Here is a 22,945-nt window from a genome sequence, read left to right as displayed (position 1 = left end):
GTTTGTCTACAGAGTCAATTTCTGTAATAGACCAAACAGGTATCTTAATAATGGTCAGTTCAAGAATCAGCATTTGATAGGATTTTAAGAAAGTATTTTTAATGATTTTATTCTGACAAAAGTATATTTTGATATATTAGTTAACTCAGTGCATACATATGTATATATAAGAAACTGATAATAGGAGGTATGAGGCGGCTTTAAGTACATGAAAGAATTCATGAGGCTAATGAGCAGTTTTAAACACACAAAAAAACAAATCAAGGGAAAGTCAGGACTGCATGACTAAAAGACAACACTAATATCCTTGAAGGCATCCTAGAACAGACCAATGGGTCTCAAATACTGCAGTCATTACTAGTCAGTCAGCATAGCAACCATTTGGAAAGCTTTGGAAAAAACAAACCAGCAAGCAAACAAAAACCACCCCAGGCCCTACTCCTTGTGATTTTAATCCCTTTATAGATAGGGTGGAACCCTGGAATCTGTATTTCTAAACTTTCCCCCAAATATCAATGTAACAGAATAACACTTGGGATGACTTAGATATTCACTAGCCTGAAGGTAGAAGGCTAAATCATTTGATCTCCTAAAGTTTCTTCTTGCAAAATTATTATAAAATTGGCAACAGACTAAGAATGCTTTGCCTGTCTCCAATATTAGTTGCAGAAACATGATCTTTACTACATCTGTAGATCATAGCCAATGCTATTATCCTTAGTCAGATTCTCTTGATGCTATTTTAACCCAGTCTAGAAATATTTCAAGTAGAGTTTTAAGAAAGGTTCTGGAATCCTTTGGATCACATTCCACAGATACATACAAATCCAATTTAGGGGAAGGTAGCCTAAGGCTGAATAAGATCTGTAGAGTTACTCAATGGTCACTCTTTCCAAACTACATTATCACTGGCAGCTTCCACTAGGCAACAAAAGAGGCCTGGATAGTAACAGTAACTACAGAATTAGCACTACCACTTTATGAAATTAACGGACAGGGTGGAAATGCTTTCTTCAATTGCATTCAAGGTAGAAATGCTTCTTTATGCTGTCTCCTTTCCCCTTCATGATGCTCCAAGGTCTATTAAGTTTATAGTAATGAGAATTTGTAATGACACATTTAAACAGAATCAGAGCACTACAGACAAGACTGGATAAATCCCAAAGGGCTCAACAGCTGTTTACTACTAAATCTGCCAGGAAAAAAGAAATTAAGAAATGCTTAGGTATTTAGAGAAAGCTACAGAATTCCTGCATATGTCTAAGTGTAAAAGTCCACTATGCAACGACATTGCTTACACATAACTAAAGTATGGGGCCATGTTCTAATTAGAGGCCCACTTAGAAACCCAATTATGTAAACTGGTGAAAAGCCAAACAAACCAGATAAATGCAGATCTGGTTCAGTGGGGGAAATGGTTCAAGACTCTTGCTCTTCCTCCTCCACAGGAGATTGGAGACTTTTTGGTTAAGAGGACTCAAACAAATACAAAGAAGAAAATCACTTGATGCTTTGATGAAGGGCAAAACACAGCAACACTAGTTTAACTAGACAAATAAGCCTATGAATTACTGGGGATTTAAATATAGTTCCATTACTTTAAAAAAAGATAATGATTTCAGTATAAAGTGACCACTCTTAAAGTGCACAGCTTAAAATTTAAGAGTTTTCTCTAATTATTCTATGCTTTTTTGTTTTCCATGATTCAAATGCATACTAAATGCCTATTACGGGCAAAGCACTGCAAAGATACAGAAGAATACTGTTTCTGCCCTGGAAGAAGTATACATATATGAATCTTCTGACAATCTGTTCTTTTGTGTGGGCAAAATAAACTCAGGGGTTATGTTAATACATAAGAGTTGCATCACTGATTCAACATATATAGGATCCAAAAATATACTAGATGTACAAATTAGAATTTTTAGGTAACTGCTAATTTACACCTCTTAAAAATGTTTTAACAAGTTTTATCTTTGAAATGAAAATTATTTTTCAAATAAATTACATATTAACTTTTTTTTTTTGAGAATCACTACTACAAAACATCTTGAAAAAAGTTTTGACCCCCAAATCTTAACTTTTTGCTAAATCTGAAACAAAATCTCAAAGAATATCTTTAAGTTGATCAACTACCATCACAGATACTTGGACAAACCTTTCAGCCTTTGAAAAATCTCAGAATCCCTATCACAGGAAATCCCAGGTGTTACACCAAAAAGAATTTGCACAAATGGGAACCTAACAAAGCTCTGGAGTATTAGGCAAATGTATCTAGGCAACCAAGAAAAGGGATAGATTCCAACAAATTGTCAAAAGTTCTAGAAGCAAGAAAGGACTCTCAAGGGAAGGATCTCTTAGGACAAGAAATATAGAATATACACAGGGCTAAAGGACAACAAGACTGAAGCTTTCTAAATGATGAGATATAATCAATTCAAACAGTTGTGAGGAGACGGACAAACAAAAAGGTAGGTCTATAGATGCACATTTATTAGTTGTTTACCTTATCCTTCATTTTGTGAATGTGACTCAAAATGAAAAATTACACAATAAAACAAACATCCTAAAATGGTTACTTACGCCCAAAAGTCTTCAACAGTATCAAACTTAGAGATCAGCCGAAGGTTTGCTTGCCAAGTTTTGCTTTTATCATTTTTAAAAAACCAGAGTGCCCATCTAAAAGTAAAAAGTCAGTGTCAAACATGGTAGTTTTTAATTTACATTCCTAGCAGCATTCTTCACAATAGCCAAAGGGAGGAAGCAGCCCACCTCCTCACTGACAGATGAATAGATAAATAAAATGTGGTTTAAACATACAGTGGAATATGTGTCAGACTTAAAAAAGAAAGTCTGAGGATGAACCTTAAGGACATTATGTTAAGTGAAATAAGCCAATCAAAAAAGACAAACAGTATGAATCTACTTGTATGAAGTATCTCAAGTAATCAAATTCATAGAGACAGAAAGTAAAATGGCAGGGGCTAGAAGGAAAGGGAATGGACAACTGTTAAATGGGTACAGAGTTTCAGTTTTGCAAGATGAAAAGAGTTCTGCAGACTGGTTGCACAACAGTATGGATGTACTTAACACTACTGAACCTTACTTAAAAAATGGCTAAGATGGTGAATTTTATGTTATGGTGTATTTTACCACAATTAAAAATTTATTTTATTTTAAAAATAATTTTAAATGGTAGGTACTATTACAGTGGAAAATAATGAGTAGTTTTCGCTCTTTCATTTAGAAATTATGTATTTTGTACCTATTTCCTAACAGATTCTCTGCTATACTTTAGAGACCCATTGAGGCTCATCCCCCAGAGTAATTCACAGAAATGTAATAGACAATTACAGTGTGGTAAGTGCTATGATAGAGATAATCAAGCAGTTACTTAAGAAAAACAGCAGAAGCACTTAACCAGAAAAGAAAGCAGGGAGCAAGAAAGCTGAATTTTCAGAGAAATGAAAAGGTACTAGCCAAGAGTGGAAAATGAGAGACTCCTAAAAAAGGGGGAACAACTATGAAATGCAATTCTCTGTTTACTCAAGCACACAAATGGGAAAATAACAAAATAAAGAGATTCACTGGGGAATGCTATCACAGATATGTTCTGAAAAAAAAAAAAAAGAAATAATGTATACTAGTTTCTACACATCTATATATAACTGTTAAAAAAAAGTTTTATTCTAATACCTGGAAAATAAACTCATGTCACATCAAAGCTACACTTAAATATCCCAAGATAACATCTTTATTACAATTCTATTATCTGAATTACGATACCAAAGGTAACTCAAAAGGGAAATTTCATTTTCTCATTTAGAATAATGTTGTCTGAAGACAGGTTTCCAAACACATATATACATTTCATAACTCCATGATTAATGCCTGGATAATCTGACATAAAAATAAGATGCATTTTAACATCCACTTGATAATGTGAATTTGCCAAGCCGCTATCAAGGACAAAAAAGAAAAAAGCAAAGGCATAGAAATTATTAAACACACATGTAATAAGGTCAAGTACTATACTCTGGTCTTCCAAAATTAAACCTTTCATCAAAAAATTAAAAATAGAACTACCATATCATCCAGCAATTCCACTTCTGGGTATTTATCTGAAGAAAATGAAAACACTAACTCAAATAGATATATGCACCACCCTCATGTTCATGAGGCATTATTTACAATAGCCAAGATGTGGAAACAACCTCAGTGCCCATCAATGAATGAATAGGTAAAGAAAATGTTGTATGTACACAATGGAATATTATTCACCCACAAAAAAAAAGGAAGAAATCTGTCATCTGAGACATTGGATGGACCTTGAGGGCATATGCTAACTGACAAAGACAGACAAATACCGTATGTTCTCATTTATATGGGGAATCTTAAAACAAAAAACAAACTAAAAAACCAAGGTCATAAACACAGAAAACAGAGTGGTGGCTGCCAGAGGTAGGGGCTGGGTGAAAAGGGGTGAAGAGGGTCAAAAGGTACAAACTTCCAGTTATAAAATAAATAAATCATTAACTATATACAACGTGGTGACTACAGTTAATGACAAGGTATTATGTATATGAAAGTTGCTAAGAGACTAAATCTTAAAAGTTCTCATTACAAGGAAAAAAAAACTTTATAACTACATATGGTGACAGATATTAAGTACACTTACTATAGCGATCATTTCACAATATACACAAATACTGAGTCATGTTTTACACCTGAAACTAACGTTATATGTCAATTATACCTCCCAATTAAAAATGATAAAACTGTTTTTTTTTTTTTTACTGCATCCAGCCACTGAACATATAAAAATTTATCCTAAGAAAATAATTAGATGATTAGGCAAAAATTTTGTACAGGAATGTTCTTAATGTTGGAAAATTTGGAAACATCTTTTGTGCTTTCAACAAGGGATCATTTAAATCCAGTTATCAAAATGTGGTTTGCGAATGCTTAGGGGACTCCAGGACCCTTTCAGGAGCTCTGATAAGAACTATTTTCATAATAATCCTAAGACATTATTTTATTTTTCACTGTGTTGACATCTGTACTAATGGTGCAAAAGCAATGGTGGGATAAATCTCCTGGCGTCTTAGCAAGTTCCATACAATGGGACCAAATTGTACTAGCAGTCATTGTACCCTTTACCTTCACCACCTCTCACAGTAACAACATCAGTTGCAGTTAAGAATGCCACTGACGAAGCAATAATTATTGGTTTCATTAAATTTCAATCTATGTACATCTTTTTCATATTCTGCAAAAAATCAAAAACAACAAAAAAAACATTTCTGCATACCAAAGTACAATCAATGCTTAATGAATTGAACTGTGACATGAACTAGCCACTTTTTTCATAGAACTCCATTTTAACCATGACTGATAGATAAACCAGGTTATTTCTTGAAAATAAGGAGAGTAAGCCTGATGCTTGTAATGTGAGCTTTCAGGAGAAAATCAGAATTTTGGAAAGCCTGCATGTGCCACTGAGACAAACTTACTAAAACTTAAAGACATTTCTGATGAGTTTAGTAGTGATATTATGAATGTTACGGTTTTCAGACTGTATCATTAATGAGAAGTATCAATATCCAGAAGATCTGCATAACTCACTGAACCAATGTTTTCCAAATGACCACTGGTGTGGCAAAATCATGCATGGGTAAAAGATCCATGCCAAATGCAAGACAGGCCAATAGATACTAATGTAACAGAGAAGGAAAGGTTCTTGGATATGGTTGCAGATTCTACATTGCAGCTGACCTATAAAAAACCTATTATCAAAGGAGAATATCTATAATTAACTTACAAGGCTATTAAAAAATCCTCCTTTTCCAACCATGTACTTGTATGAGGTCATATATTCTTATACTTCCTATGAAACAACTTATCTCCTTCACAGACTGAATGCAGAAGCAGCTATGAAATACATACCACTAACTTCTGTTAAATCAGGCACTTAAAGAGATTTATAAAAATGCAAAAATGCTATTCTTCCCACTATATTTTTGAATATTTTTTCATAAAAAACATTTATGTTAACGTGCAATGGATTTTCTAAATGAATATATAATTTTACATTTTCTCAGGTTTATATACTAAATGGAAATAGATAAAAATCTACATAACCAAAGCTCTGTGGGGTCCTCAATAAAAAGGTCATAAGACCAAAAGTTTGAGAACTGCTGACTTAAATAAAATATACACCAATAAAATAGACCACTATGCAGCTATTAAATAGAATAATTATGTGGATAAAGTTATTCCTAAGATGGACATGAAACCCAGAAGCCATGGAGAAAAGGTGGTACTGGACTACATAAAAATCAAAAACCTGGGGGAAAAAAAAAAAATCCTGTAGAAAAAAAACCATGTAATCCCACAGACAATGTTAAAAGACAAATGATTTGGCTAATTCACTTTCAACCTAATGTCATACATGGATATGTTAGCATCCTTAATTACAATGCTTGGAAATAAACTTTTTTAAAAAAAAATTATTTATTTCAGAAAGATGGGGGCAAAGATCTCAAGCAGACTCCCCGCTGAGCAAGAGCCCAAGGCAGGGCTTGATCTCACAACCCTGAGATCATGACCCGAGTCAAAATCAGAAGAGGGACACTTAACCAACTGAGCCACCCAGGCACCCTGTAAATAAAAGAATACCTGCCCCCCACCCCTAGACAAAATAACTGAGCGGACTGTCCACAGATAAAAACAAAAATGTTCAATATATATAAAACAGCTTTGCAACATCAATAAAAGAAATGTAAATTTAGGGACGCGTGGGTGGCTCAGTTAAGTGCCTGCCTTCGGCTCAGGTCATGATCCCAGGGTCCTGGAATCGAGTCCCACATCAGGTTCCCTGCTCAGCAGGTAGCCTGCTTCTCCCTTCCCCTGCTTGTGCACTCACTCTCTCTCTCTCTCGGACAAATAAATAAATAAAATCTTTTTTTAAAAAAGCAAATTTAAAATGAGAAGACATTTTTTTTTTTGCTTTCATTTTCCTTTATTTTTTTAAAACAGCCCCTAAACTCTATGGCTTCCAGGAAGCATCAGAGAAACCGAAGTGCCATTTCTGTACACCGTGTAAAGCAAGACCTAGACACACACACCGCTGCCAGGCCTTCCCCGGCTGCTCCACCCTGAGGCAGCATGGGCCCTCCGGGGGTGGGGGGGCCCAGGAGGACCACACTCCCACCAGGGCTGCCCAGCCCTGGACGCGCCTGCAGGGCTGGGACAGGGCTTTAAGGTGCTTGTCTCCTGCTGGTCCGCCGGCGGCGTGGAGCACAGACACGAGAAGCCCACGCACACCCGGGCACAGACCGCCGCCCGAGTGCCAAGCAGGAGGGTGAAGACATTTTTTTTTTTAATAAATCAGACTAGGACCAACCACCTGGCAAAAATGTAGAAACCAGGAATTCTCAAACTGCTAAGAGCCTAAGCTGATAAAGGAGGATAATTTAGCAATTAAGGTTGTTAAAGCATAGTCTTTCACCTAAGAAATCTGAAATTTTGGGCCTCCTGGGTGGCTCAGTTAGTTAAGTATCTGCCTTTGGCTTGGGTCATGATCTCAGGGTCCTGGGATCAAGCCCTACATCAGGCTCCCTGCTCAGGGGGGAACCTGCTTCTCCCTCTCCCTCTGCTCCTCCCCACCACTCTCTCTCTCTCAAATAAATAAATAAAATCTTTCTAAAAAATGTGAAATTTTATCTTATAAATATATTCACACAAGTGCACAAAAACATACAGGAATGCATACAACACTGTAAATAGGAAACAAAAAAGTCTATATACCCATTAATACAAGGCTGACAAAATACATGACTATTCATTTAATACAAAGCACCAGTTTAAAACGAGGCAAATCTGAACAAACAAAAATGTCAATAGTAGTATCACCTGTATAAAAAAAAAGATAGATATGCACATTGAAAAGCTATGGAATACTACAAACCAAATTTAACACTGACTACTCCAGGGAGCGAAGAAAAGTAAAATGGAGAAGAGAATAAATATGTGAGGAAAACAGAACTTTTACTTTATATACTTGTACCCTGATGATTTATTCTTTCTTATAATTATTATATATTTTTTAACAATGCATAATTATACAATATTTACAAAAAGTAAATAATGAGAAAACTACCAAGATCTGAACATAAAACATCTTAGAATATTTTTCTAAATGATATTATTATTTATTTTTTATTTTTTTATTTTTTTTTTAAAGATTTTATTTATTTATTTGACAGAGACAGAGACAGCGAGAGCAGGAACACAAGCAGGGGGAGTGGGAGAGGGAGAAGCAGGCTTCCTGCTGAGCCGGGAGCCCGATGTGGGACTCGATCCCAGGACCCTGGGATCATGACCTGAGCCGAAGGCAGTTGCTTAACCAACTGAGCCACCCAGGCGCCCCTAAATGATATTATTATTGAAGTAGCATTCAGAGAGAAATTGAAATCCTCAGAGACTTCATTTCAGTTTATCTACTAATGACATTTTCCAGGCTCTTCTCAAATTTTATTCAAGCTGTGAGGGATATATGCCTTGATTACTTCTCCCAACAATCAATAACAACACCACCAAAAACTGGGTTCACAGACAAAAGGCACACAGTAAGCTTTTTGTAAGATAACACTAAAAATGTGGAAAAAAAAAATAGGGGTGCCTGGGTGGCTCAGTTGGTTGAGCTTCCAACTTTTAGTGGGGAGTATGCTTGAGATTCTCTCCCTCTGCCCCTTCCCCTGCTGTGCATGCATGCACGGTCTCTCCCTAAAATCAATAAATCTTAAAAAAAAAAAAAAAAAAGATTAAAAAATACCTTACGGGTTTTGGTGCTATTCTTATGTTGAATTATATGAAACTGCCACTAATCAATCATTGAACTTTGGTACAATGCTTTCCTGAGGAAGGATTTTACCCTTTATGGACTATTTGACCTTTGATGGCTCACTCATTAGCTGACAATCCCCACTGTGTAGAGAATTAATTTCTTCCTCACTACAGGATATGCTGAACCACAGTTCTCTTAAGAAAAAACTACATAAAACATGTTTGGACTTTTATTTCAGTAAGTCTACCATGATAATGAAGAAATTATAAAAAATATTTAGGCCATAAAGGGAAAATGTATTTTTTGGGTAAGTGAAACTATAGGTATACCTCAGAGATAACTGCAGATGCAGTTCTAAACCACCATACTAAAAGCAAGTTTACAAAAAAGTAAGTCAGACTATTGAAGTTTTTGGTTTCCCAATACACATAAAAGTTATGTTTATACTATACTGTACTTTAGTAAGGGTGCAACATCGTTGTCTAAAAAACTAATGTATGTACCTTAATTTAAAAATACATTATTGCTAAAAACCATCATCTAAGCTTTTAGTGAGGCATAATCCTTTTGCTGGTGGAAGGTCCTGTTTTGATGATGCTGGCTGCTGACTGATCAGGGGGTGGTTACTGAAGGATGGGGTAGCTGTGGTAAGACAGACAACAGTGAAGTTTGCCACATTAATTGACTCTTCCTTTCACAAACGATTTATCTGCAGCACGTCATGCTGTTTGGATATTTTATCTGCAAAACTTCTTTCAAAATTGGAGTCAATCCTCTCAAACCCTGCTGCTGCTTTATCAACTAAGTTTATGTAATATTCTAAATCCTTTGTTGTTATTTCAACAATCTTCACAGCATCTTCACCATCTCAAGAAACCATTTTCTTTGCTCATCCGCAAGAAGCAACTCCTTATCCAATCAACTTTTATGATGAGCTGCAGCAATTCAATCATATGTTCAGGCTCCACTTCTCATTCTAGTTTTTTGCTATTTTTACCACATCTGCAGTTACTTCCTCCACCAGTCTTGAAGCCCTCAAAACCATCCAGGAGGGCTGGAATCAACTTCTTCCAAACACCTCTTCATGTTGATATTTTGACCTCTACCCATGGAATCACAAATGTTCTTACTGGCATCTTAGAATGGTGAATCCTTTCCAGAAGGTTTTCAGTGTACTTTGTCCAGATCAATCAGAGGAATCCCTACCTATGGCAGCTATAGTCTAACAAAATGTATTCTTAAATAGTAAGACTTCAAAGTCAAAATTACTCCTTTATTCAGATGTTGTATAAACTGCAAAATAGATGTATTAGCAGGCATGAAAACAACATGTACCTTGTACATCAGAACTCTTGGGTGACCAAGTACATTGTTCAATGAGCAGTAGTATTTTAAAAGGAATTTTTTGTTCTGAGCAGGTTTGAACAGTGGGCTTAAAATATTCAGTAAACCATTTTGTAAACAAAAGTGCTGTCATTCAGACTTTACTCTTCCATTTATAAAGCATAGGAGAGTAGATTTAGCATAATTGTTTAGGACCCTAGGATTTTCAGGACAGTAAATAAGCACTGGCTTCAACCTAAAGTCACCGGCTATATTAGACCCTAACAGGAGTCACCCTGTCCTTGGAAGCTAGGCACTGACTTCTCCTCTCTAGCTATGGAAGTCCATCCAGATGGCATCTTCTTCCACTAGAAGGCTGTTTCATTTACACTGAAAACCTACTGTTTAGTGTAGACAGTTTCATAATATTCTTAGCTAAATCTTCTGGATAACTTGCAGCAGCTTCTACCATCAGCACTTGCTGCTTCACCTTGCACTTTGATGTTACAGAGACAGTTTCTTTCCTTAAACCTCATGAACCAAACCGTGTTAGCTTTAGACTTTTCTTCTGAAGCTTCCTCACCTCTCTCAGCCTTCATAGAATTGAAGAGAATTAGGTCCTTGCTCTGGATTAGGTTTTGGCTTGAGGGAACGTTGTGGTTGATCTTCTATCCAGACCACTTAAACTTTCTCCCTATCAGCAATAAGGCTGTTTCACTTTCTCATTATTCATGTGCTCACTGGAGTAGCACTTTTAATTTCCTTCAAGAACTTTTCCTTTGCCTTCACAAGTTGTCTATTTAGTGCAAGAGGCTTAGTTTTTGGCCCATCTTGGCTTTCAACATGCCTTCCTCACTAAGCTTAATCATTTCTAGCTTCTGATTTAAAGTGAGATGTGTATGACTTCCTTTCACTTGAATACTTACAGGCCACTATAGGGTTACTAATTGGCCTAATTTCAATATTGTTGTGTCTCAGGGGAGAGGGAGAGAGATGGGGAACAACCAGTGAATAAAGCAATTAGAACAAAACACAGTATTTATTAAGTATGTCATCTTACACGGGCACAGTTCATGGTGCCCCAAAATAATTGTAATAGTTACATCAAAGACCACTGATTGCAGATCACCGTAACAAACATAATGAAAAAGTTTTGAGATATTGCAAGAATTGCCAAAATGTGACAAAAAGACACAAAATTAGCAAATGCTGTTGGAAAAAATGGCACCAAAAGACTTGCTCAAAGCAGGGTGACCACAGACCTTCAATTTGTAAAAAATGAAGTATCTGCAAAATGCAATGAAACAAGGGATGCCTGTGAAACATACACAGGCTTATGTTTTTTAAAGTAGATAGGATAAAAAAGTCTTGGGGTAGGGGAATGAAAGGAATTGAAATACTTAAATATCCTCAAATTAATTCTAATTTACTTTCTTCTAGAGTCTTAAAATATTTCTGCATTGCCTTTTTCTTCTATCAGCTCTCAGAGCATTAATGTTAATTTTCATCATATAAACCATAAAAACACAAATATACTAGGAAGGGGTGGGGTGGAATTGGGAAAACTATATAATGAGCTACTACTCACCTACTACACTTAACTATGAAACTTAACTCATCTTTTTTTTTTTTAAAGTAGGCTCCACCCCAACATGGAGCTTGAACTCACGACCCCTGAGATCAAGAGTTGCATGCTCTACCAACTGAGCCAGCTAGGTGTCTTGAAACTTAATTCATCTTAACCTCTCCTCTTTCCTCTCGTAACTTGTCTTAAAAAGAAACCAACCAAGCTCCAGACTCCATATCCCCCAGCCTTTTCTCCTTCACAGCACTTCAATTTGCTTATTCTTGCTCTATAATACATTTATATTCACTATACAAACTACTCCAATCTTTTTCCATCATCTACATTCTACTAAACTTTCTCCTACATTAGCAAGGAATTTATCATTCAATCCAATGGCCATTTTGAGCCTTTTTCAATTGTTTAATACAATGGATATTTGACCTTTTTGTGGAACATATGCTATTGACCACCTGGCCTTAAACCATTTTCTTTGTTTCCCTGACCACCACTCTATTGTAGTTTATACAGTTTATGTCTAAACCCTTCATAGGCATTATCCCTCCAAAAAAATCCCTTATAAGCTGGTATCCCAAGCCTCTCTGTCTTGAGTCAAGTTTACTTTAAAGAGAATTCATTTACTATTATAGTTTCACTTCCACCAATTACTGATGAATTTCAAACCCAATGTCTCAACCGGTTCTCTTTTCTGAGCTCAAGATTTACACATAAAACTGCTTGCCAGAAACAGGTTATCCAAGTGAAAATGGAATCTTCAACCTAATATAACTAAAACTAGTCTCGCCTAATTGTTCCCCCCCAAACCTGTCCTATTTTACCATTTACCTCAATGCCTGAGTCAGAAGAACCTATGTGTCAGAAGGCTTACCTGTTCTGTAAAGGATGTTTAATATAGTGTTCTGGGTTAGCAACCTCCTGATTAGATTCTGTTTTCTCTTCTTCTGTAGGCGGGGGATTAGGAGTAGGGGTGGTTTCCTAATGGAAAATAATAAAACATTATTTTAAATTTCTTAACATAACTATGATAGCAGTACTCTAAATCAAATACTGCCACTATTCTTTTTTTAAGAAGAATTATAAAAGCATTTCATAAAACAGACCAAAGACCAAGCGCTAAGAAAAGCACCAGATTCTCCATTCTAGCATCTCTTCACTAAGAGCAAAAGGCTTCTCAATAAAAATACAGTCCATATACAGTTATCTGTGACACATTTTGGTATCAGAAAGATTGTTAGACACCATGCAACAAAGCTAAGAAAATCAGCTGTCTTCCCTAACATACCATTAAAGTACTACGTATGGTTTGGAGGGTGGGGGAAATATGACTAAAGTTTGGAGAGAATAATAACTATATTAAAATGACAAAAGAGAACTTTATAAACTGATCAAGCCAATACTACACAGGTCCTTCCCTCTTGTCACACTATTATATGGTAACTTAGAAGTTCAGCAACTTCTGTCATTTTCAAATGGCCCCAGGCAAAAAGCTCAATGTTGGCTTGAACTTAAATCTTCTTCTAGGTTAGACATAATTAATATTGTCATCTAAAAATGTCAAGAAAAGGGGCGCCTGGGTGGCTCAGTCAGTTAAGTGTCTGCCTTTGGCTCAGGTCATGATCCCAGGGTCCTGGGATGGAGCCCTGCATCAGGCTCCCTGCTCAGTAGAGAGCCTGCTTCTCCCTCTGCCTGCCAGTAACCCTGCTTGTGCTCTCTTTCTCTGTCAAATAAATAAATAAAATCTTAAAAAAAAAAAAATCCTTTAAAAATGTCAGGAAAAAACGGAGCTTGGGGATAATCTGTGTTCTCCACATTGCTCCATGTAGCTCTTCACCCAATTATAAACTATTTCAACAAAACTGAATGCTAAGGAAAGGCACCAGAAGCTAAAACAAAAGCTGATTTTTTTCAAAAAGGGCACCACAACAAGTCTGGGGATAAACTGAACCAGCAAAACAACAGAGATGTATGCTCACATTAACAGGATTATGCAAATCAGAGATGTAGGATCTAAAGGTATCCTAGTGGATAGGTAGTATTCATTTTACAAAATACATTTTTCTTAATAACATGACATGTCTAGGAGCTAATTTCTACTAGCCTATGAAGTCGCTCATAACAGAGGCTATGTCTTGATTTTGCTCACAACTGTAATGCCAATGAGCAAAGTGCTATACTCAATAGGAACTTATTGTCTTGATTTCTTAAGTAATAAATGTAAATGTTTACAAAGCAATTAAGACGCTAAAATTTACATAGTAGTCAATGCCCTAAATTCACCATTTTTTACCAGCATTTTTTGATCACAGTCAATTTACATCATCATATAGATAATTACAAAATGCCATTCCTTACCCCACTAGATTAAAATTAATGATAGTTTTCAGACAGAGGCAATCTCAATGGATCAAGAAAACAGGGAACAGTTAGGGACTAAGTGGGCCTAGGGAGACAGGGTACTAGAGAAAAGTGGCCTACAGAGGAGTAAGCCTCAAAAATCTATGTAAAAGTCCCTCAGAGGTCCTTGGCTAGTTGCTAAGCTGTGATGTTCAGAGTACAGCTCTGGGTAGTCTAGCAGAGAACAGCTAAGCCAAGGCTTCAGAGGCTGTATACCATTAGGAAGACTGGGTTCAGACCCAGCTCAGAGTGGGTGGGTGAAAATCCTCAGCTTTCAGATGAAATCCTAGAAAGGCCATGCCCTAGGAATCAGGTGAAATACATCTAACAAATCCTAAAACCAATCTTCTGACAGGATCAATGTAATCTACCTATAAGTTAAGTGCCTCCAAGAACCAAACTCTACATTCTTCAGAAGAGAACATAAGTCTGTGTTTATGAATGTTATTTACAATATCCTACCAAACAATCAAACATTACTAGACATGCAAAGAAATTTTTTTTAAGATTTTATTTATTTATGGGGTGCCTGGGTGGCTCAGTTATGTATCTGCCTTTGGCTCAGGTCACGATCCCAGGGTCCTAGAATCGAGTCCTGCATCGGGCTCCTTGCTCAGCAGGGAGCCTGCTTCTCCCTCTCCCTGCCGCTCCCCTTGCTTGTGCTCTTTCTCTCTCACTCTGTCAAATAAATAAAAAATCTTAAGATTTTATTTATTCAGAGAGAGCAAGAATGAGAGACTACAAGCGGGGGTGGGGGGGAAGTAGAGGGAAAGGGAGAAGCAGGCTCCTCGCTAAGCAAGGAGCCCGATACTGGGCTCAATTCCAGGACCCTGAGATCATGATCCGAGTCGAAGGCGGATGCCTAACCGACTAAGCCACTCAGGCACCCCTGCAAAGAATTTTTTTTAAAGTCACTAATGATCAAGAGATTCACCTGTCCACAGAAAGACATCCAAACATGACCTAGGTAATGGAGTTAATAACTACGATTACTATGGTAAAACAGCAGACAAAGACATAATAACCAAGATTACTATAGTAAAATAGAGAAGATAGGGGAAAGGATGAAAGAAAAATGGGGAGTATTTGAAAAGAAAACTGAAATCTATTTTTAAAAAGAACCAAACAGACATAATTTATGACAGACATAATTTACTGCCAAGTACAATGTCTGAAATTAAGACTTCACTGAATGGGGGCACCACGGTGGCACAGTCGGTTAAGCGTCCGATTCCAATTCAGCTCAGGTCATGATCTCATGGTCATGAAATCAAGCCCCAGGTGGGGCTCCACACTCAGTGTGGAGTGATGCCTGAGATTCTCTCTCCCTCTGCCCCTCCCCCTCTTGTTCTCTCCCTCTCAAATAAATAAATAAAGCTTAAAGAGTTCACCGAATGATTAACAAATTCAACTCTGCAGAGTGTGAGATTGGTGAACTCAAACATAGGTCAACTGAAGATATTCAAATAAATACAGACAGAGAGAAAAATAGATGGTAAGAAACATTATGGAAGACAGTTAAAAAGTTCAATGACAAGATGAGAGAATGGGACAGAAGCATACACAATGACCAAAATTTACCAAATCTCATCAGAAACTCAAGTCACAGATTCAAAAAGCTCAAGGAACTCCAAGCAGTAAAATACAAACAAAACTATACCTGGGCATATCAGCTTCGAACTACTGAAAACTTAAAGAAGTCACATTAAAAGCAGTTAGGAAAGGGGACACACACACACACACTATTCACAAGAATAATAAGATTAACAGCTAACTCCCCAACAGAAACTCTGGAAGCCATTAAGACAACAGATTGACATCTCCACACTGAAAGAAAAATGGTCAACCTAGAATTCAGTGCCTAGGAAAAATATCCTTCAGAACTGGATAAATACACAGATGCACACAAACAGACACAACCCCTTCTCCCCCAACACATACACACAGGTCCAAAACAAAAAGGAACAAACACCAAAGGAGAAGTCTTCAGACTAGAGGGGGAAAAAAAAGAGCGCAGGTAGGAACATGAAAATGCAAAAAAGAATGAAAAGCACTGGAAAATGTAAATAGGTGGATCAATTTGTCAAAGACTATGAACAGTTTAAAAGAACAATAATAATGATGTCTTACGGAGTTTAAAATAATAATGATGGTTCTAGCAAAGGATTAGGTATATATAAATTTGTAAGGCTAGGTGTATAGCACATTCTTCCTCCAGAAGTTAAATACTATAAATTCTCTTATTTATCTAAATTAAAAGACAAGTAAAATTTACTCATAAGTTCCAAATCCTCAATACAAACCATACTTTCACATTTATTTAAACAGTTTATGTCAGCAGCACATAAAAACAATGAATTAATTATAGTATGAATAATTATACATTTCATGAGATCCAAAATATCACCTGCTAACTAACTCAGTATTTTACTTTCTTTTCGATTACTCAACTCTTTTCACAGTTAGGGGAATGATGACTTAGATGGTATCAAAAATCTCTGAACACATAGGAACTAAAAGCAGGTAGTAACTCAGGAAAAAGTACATTAAGTTCCTAGAATTTAAAAGTTTCGTTTGAATTAAAAGTCCTACCTTAACTAATGTTTTAGTCTTTACATTAAGAATTTACAATTTTGAATTTTTCTTATAACTAAAATTAAAATAACTACAACTTTAAATAAATGTGTGTGGATGTATAAAAATGTAAAACCTTTCAGCCTTCACTTTTAATATTATACAAATATGCTAGATGTTAAGACAAATACTCTAAAACACTCCAAAAAAAAATATTAAATAATCATCTTTCAGTATTTAAAACTTTTTTTTTACGATTTTATTTCTTTGACAGAGACAGAGCAAAAGAGCACAAGCAGGGAAGGCAGCAGAGGGAGAGGGAGAAGCATGCTCCCGGCTGAGCAAGGAGCCTGACTTGGAGCTCAATCCCAGGACCCTGGGATCATGACCTGAGCCAAAGGCAGATGCTTAACCAACTGAGCCACCCAGGCACCCTCCCCCCTTTTTAAAAAGATTTTACAAAACTTTTTTTTAAAATATCAGCATAGACTGACATTTATTTAGCCTTTTAAGTTACCATCTGCAGTCTTAATAGTCTCATGTTCAAATTTTTTTTAAAGATTTTATTTATTTAGAGAGGGAGCTTACATGCCTGCATGGAGGGGAGGGGCAGAGGGACAGAGAGCCTTAAACAGGGCTCACTCTCATGATCCTAAGATCACGACCTGAGCCAAAACCAAGAGTCAGACAATCAACGGACTGCACCACCCAGGCGCCCCTCATGTTCAAATTTTTACCTTAAGAATTTCTCAAACTCTTTTAATAAAGAAACAATGGTTTTAATAGCCATTTCCAAGATAGACTATAAAATACTCAAATACTCTACGAAAATATTCATTAACACGGCACAAACCAAATCTAATAAAAGTTAGAAATCACTTCATGATGGAATTTACTTATGAAAACATTAATATTAAAAACCACATATAAAAGGGCACATTAAAAAAGGAAAAGTCATATTTTCTTATTTAGGCCATATTTTGTTATGATCATCTACTTGTCTCACCAATTCATTCTTAATCAGCAGAAATTTAAACCAAAATCTAAACCAAAAATTTATTAATCATTCACCTTTTAAGTTGCTTGCAACTATATTGTAAATTATTGCAAAGAAATAAAAAAACTTGTTTGAGACTGTTGAGACATGCCTCTGTTAATTTCTTTCAACTTATTATTTAGTTATAAAACCTCTCAACTTTGATTCAAATAATCAAAATGCTTTTTAAAAAAAACTTAGATAAAACAAAAGAAAAAATATTATCAATGTAGGAGGTTATTTAAGACTTCCAGGCTAATTCTGTAAGGGTAGTCCTCTATGGGGAAAGTCCAATTCCTACACAAAGGTTTGAATCTATAGCAACATACATGAGAAACGATGTCCAGAATGATGGCCATACTATATTAAATTCTTTGATCAAAAAATGATTTAAAAAATGATTTATAATTATGAGCATATGCCAAATCAGAAGAAATATAATTTATTTTTTAAAGAACTGGAACAAAACTGATTTCAGTTCACTCATCAGTTAAGCATAAACCTCATATAATTATAACAAATCTCCATATTATCCATTTTTTGTTCTAATTTACTAAGTACTTCTAATATAAACTGAATTTGAAAATAAAATTATCTTGGAATTTTATCTCCTCTTAAAATTATTTGGAAAGCTATCTGAGACTTAAGATTACCATGAAATAGGTATAGGAAGGCTATGTGTTATTTGTTAACACCAACTTCACAAAATTCTCCCTGAAAACTCCACAGCAGGTGCTTTCATGGAATCTTTAACAACTGATTCAGTTATTTATTTTTAGTAAGATCATCAAAGTAGCAAGTAAAGCAAACAAGATTATTGTATGATCTGTATAAGAACTAAAAAATGTATTTTATAATGTCATTTTTATGGTTGCTTTATATATAGAGCAGACAATAAAAGTTTTAAATTTACATTCAATTTAAAAACAAAATTCTTTACTGCAAAGTTCCACAACATCCCTCTACCTACCCTCTAAGCTCCTCTGTAAGCAAATTTCATTGAGAATTACAACTTAAATATCCATATTTACCAGTGTTTCTAAATTTATTTATTTATTTATTTATTTTTAAGATTTTATTTATTTATTTGACAGAGAGAGACACAGCAAGAGAGGGAACACAAGCAGGGGGAGTGGGAGAGGGAGAAGCAGGCTTCCCGCGGAGCAGGGAGCCCAATGTGGGGCTCGATCCTAGGACTCTGGGATCATGACCTGAGCCGAAGGCAGACGCTGAACGACTGAGCCACCCAGGCGCCCCACCAGTGTTTCTAAATTTAAAAATTATGCAAATAAAACACAAAAGGCTAGTTTAACAGATTATTATACTCTCAAAGTAATCAAATACACTTTTTTCTTTCCAAGTTTTTATTTAAATTCTAGTTAACATACAGTGGAATATTAGTTTCAGGTGTAGAATTTAGTGATTTAACACTCACATACAACACCCGGTGCTCATCGCAAGTGCACTCCTTAATCCCTATCACCTATTTAACCCATCCTCCCACCCACCTCCCCTCCAGTAATCCTCAGTTTGTTGTCTATAGTTAACAGTCTATTTCTTGGTTTGCCTTTTATTTAACTCCTGTGTTCATTTGTTTTGTTTTGTTTTTAAAGACTTTATTTATTTTTTGACAGAGAGACAGCGAGAGAGGGAACACAAGCAGGGGGAGTGGGGGAGGGAGAAGCAGGCTTCCCGCTGAGCAAGGAGCCCGATGTGGGGCTCGATCCCAGGACTCTGGGATCATGACCTGAGCAGAAGGCAGATGCTTAATAACTGAGCCACCCAGGCGCCCGTTTTGTTTCTTAAATTCCCCATATTAGTGAAATCATATGGCATTTGTCTTTCTCTGACTTAGCTTATTTTGTTCCACATGAGTGAAATCATATAGTATTTGTCCTTCTCTGACTTATTTAGCTTAGCATAATACTCTTTAGCTCCATCCATGTTGTTGCAAATGGCAAGATTTCATTCTTTTTGATGGCTGAGTAATATTTCTGTGTGTGTGTTTGTGTGTGTATACCACATCTTCTTTACCCATTTATCAGTTGACAGACACTTGGGCTCTTTCCATAATTTGGCTATTACTGATAATGCTGCTATAAACATCAGGGTGCATGTATCCCTCTGAATTAGTATTTTTGTATCCTTTGGGTAAATACCTAGTAGTGCAATTGCTGGATCATAGGGCAGTTCTATTTTTAACTTTCTGAGGAACCTCCATACTGTTCTCTAGAGTGGCTGCACCAGCTTGCATTCCAACCAACAGTGCAAGAGTGTTCCCCTTTCTCCGCATCCTCACCAACACCTGTTGTTTCCTGTGTTAATTTTAGTCTAAGTGAATTATCAAATACATTTTTAACCTAAAAGACAAACTACACTTGAAAAACTCTTGTATAACCTATTTCAGGTGGGTAGAATGGAGAGTACAAAGCAATGAGATGGTACCGGGTTTAACTAGAAGATGGTAAGGAATCAGTGAGACTGAAAGAGAGGGCTCATGAAGCCAAAGACAGACTAGAACGGTGGGCTGAAGGGAGACTGAAAGGCCTCAAAGGTCAAGCTAAAAGTATACCTTTCATTTTGTGAGCAATGGAAGCCATTCATTGACAGATCAAATTGATTAAATACTGATGACAAGTAAGGGAATAGAAAAGACAACCAGTTTAAGTGCAAAATATTAAACATAGTTTTGGATTTGTGGAGTTTCAGATTCAAATAAAAATGTAGTCTTAAAATTTAGTGGTCCCAGAGCTCAGTAACTGTCATAACAAGAGAAGAAAGTTGGGAAAAAAAAAAAAAGTAGAGCAAGGGTGGGGCAAGTTCAACAATCAGCTGCAAAGAATCTCAGGCAGCTTTTGAAAGTTGCTACATCTCAGAATGCAGAAACATTCTGCAAAAACCAGCACATGTATCAAACACAATATTAACTTTGTTGGACAATCCTAGTATTATAAAGCTAAATACTTCCCAGATATAGTATCATTTCTCTAATCTGACTGAAGTTTAGATTCTTACTTCTAGCCATGTTCAAATCTACAGTGCTTAAATTCCAAAACCGTGGTATGCTTTTCCACGGTTGTGAACACCCAAGATTTTTCATTAACTCTCAACTCAAACACACTTACAAACTATCTCTTCTAGAAATAACATTAAGTCTTCCCCTCAGGAAACTCAATTAGTGTCCTCCATTACTTCACTCAACAAATATTACTACTAAGAACTTCCAGGGCGCCCCCCCCCCCAACACACGTATAGCTTTAGGACATCACCTAAACCTTAATTTGAAGTAAGCAAAAAGCAATAGTTCCCCTGGCACTAATACAGGTTTAAAGCAGTAACACAAAATGCAGTCCACAGATTTCTGCTGGTTATAGCCTACAACCACGGTAGGTATAGAATGGAAAGTAAGGACTTAGAAAACTTTACAACAATCTGACAGTATTTTTGCACCTGTCGAAACTAGTAATAGCAAATGCAGGCTTACGTTTTTGTGCCTTTTTTTTTTCACTTTTCTTTATCCTATTATGATTTACAAAAACATTACATGAGAAATTGTTTAAAAGAAAATAAAAGGGGTGCCTGGCTGATTCAGTTGGTCTAGCATGTGACTTCATCTTGGGGCTGTAAGTTCGAGTCCCACATTGGGTGTAGAGATTACTTTAAAAAAAAAATAAAGTCTTTAAAAACAAGTAAGTAAATAAACAACCCACTTTCCACCAGAATATGGGAGACACTGGTTTAGATCACATACTCTGGAGCCAGACTACCCAGGTTAGAATCCCAGCTCTGCCATTCACAGTTGTATAATTTCAGCCAAGTTTAACAGAGCACCGAATAATGGATAATAATATCCAATTTTCAATAGCACTTCCTTATATATACCCTCTTCCTTGCTTCACTGTTTTTTCAGTTGAGTTAGAAAAGACCATTTGTGGCCTTAAGAGAAATGTAAATGCTATTATGGCAAAGATAGTTGCAATTATCTCTACAAGTTACTCACCCCCCAACATTTCAGTAAACTGAAGGCACTATATACATTAAATAAAAATATGAAATAATGAGAAGAGTAAGCAAATAAGAAAAGAATGGTGCTTTATGACTTTTCAAATGGTAACACCCACCCTCCTCACACTTCATCCAAACTATGAGTTTTTACTAGATAGGTAACATTTACCAAGCAGTTACTATCAAATAACATGCTACATATTTTTATATACATTATTTCAATATTTATATAATCTCAATATATTCAATCTTCACAATGCTGTGAAACTCTCTGGGTCTTTAAATTTAAGGGCTGGAAGTTAACGTGGCCTAGCTGTAGTCTACATTTGAATCCAGAACTATCACTATCAGGATTCACAGCTAGGGATAACATATGTCCTGGTTTTACCTGTTTTATTGTTCCAGTGTATCGGTAGAATCTTCATTCACTCCCAAAAGTGCCCAGAGTTGGATAATAAATTATATAACGTTATCGAGGTACTCTTTCCAGGCCGCATAACCCTACAGTATGTACTATGCCTTGTGCCACAGCCTCAGACTCAATACCTTCACTATCTTGCAAATGTATGCCACTGCCAATAAACTAGAAAAAAAGGCCATGAATGGTACACCTCATTCCCAACACACACACAAAATCCCACTATGAAAAAAAGCAAGTAAATGCCAATGATCAATTATAGTGAGTTTATATTACGTAAGACAGCATACTAAATGCCTATATGGCCAAATACCTCAGAAATACAGGGAAGTATAAATAAAATCCTCTCTTTATGGATACAAATAACTGGAAAGAGAATTCTATCATCATACAAGTAAGATACGTAAACAGACCTCAAAATATATTACTCTTCCCTTTAGTCTCCAAACATTCAGTTCCCAGGTCTCTTTTTAGCAAACAATGCATTTCCCCCAGCACCCTCCATATGTAAATTAGTGTAATTAATTAACTAGTACATAAGAACAAGTAGTCTTACCACTTGCCTTGTAAGGAATAAAAAAATTGGTGTAAACACTGAAAATTACCACAAATAATTAAATCAATTGTTTTGGTTGTTAAAGTAGTATCAGCTAATGTGGCATCACTCATCACAAAAGTGGGAGGCTGTGGATTTTGCAGGTCTTCTTCCTTGTCTGTAATAAAGAATCAAAATAGTGACCTTCATGCTCTAAACTAAAACAC

General features: G+C 36.1%; 1 protein-coding gene across 1 annotated transcript in view; it reads right to left on the bottom strand.

Annotated features, from left to right (window-relative positions):
• EIF4E (eukaryotic translation initiation factor 4E) overlaps nt 1-22,945 on the bottom strand; it is a 43,073-nt gene that overhangs the window by 5,119 nt on the left and 15,009 nt on the right. The window contains exons 2-3 of the mRNA XM_021680388.1: nt 12,625-12,731; nt 2,584-2,679 (exon numbers count right to left, since the gene is read on the bottom strand). Of these exons, the coding sequence (XP_021536063.1) occupies nt 2,584-2,679; nt 12,625-12,731 (203 nt within the window). The remainder of the gene's footprint in view (nt 1-2,583; nt 2,680-12,624; nt 12,732-22,945) is intronic.

This window comes from Neomonachus schauinslandi, chromosome 2, assembly GCF_002201575.2.
Source record: "Neomonachus schauinslandi chromosome 2, ASM220157v2, whole genome shotgun sequence".
Classification (NCBI taxonomy): Eukaryota; Metazoa; Chordata; class Mammalia; order Carnivora; family Phocidae; genus Neomonachus; species Neomonachus schauinslandi.
This window is presented reverse-complemented; position numbering and strand designations above follow the sequence as displayed.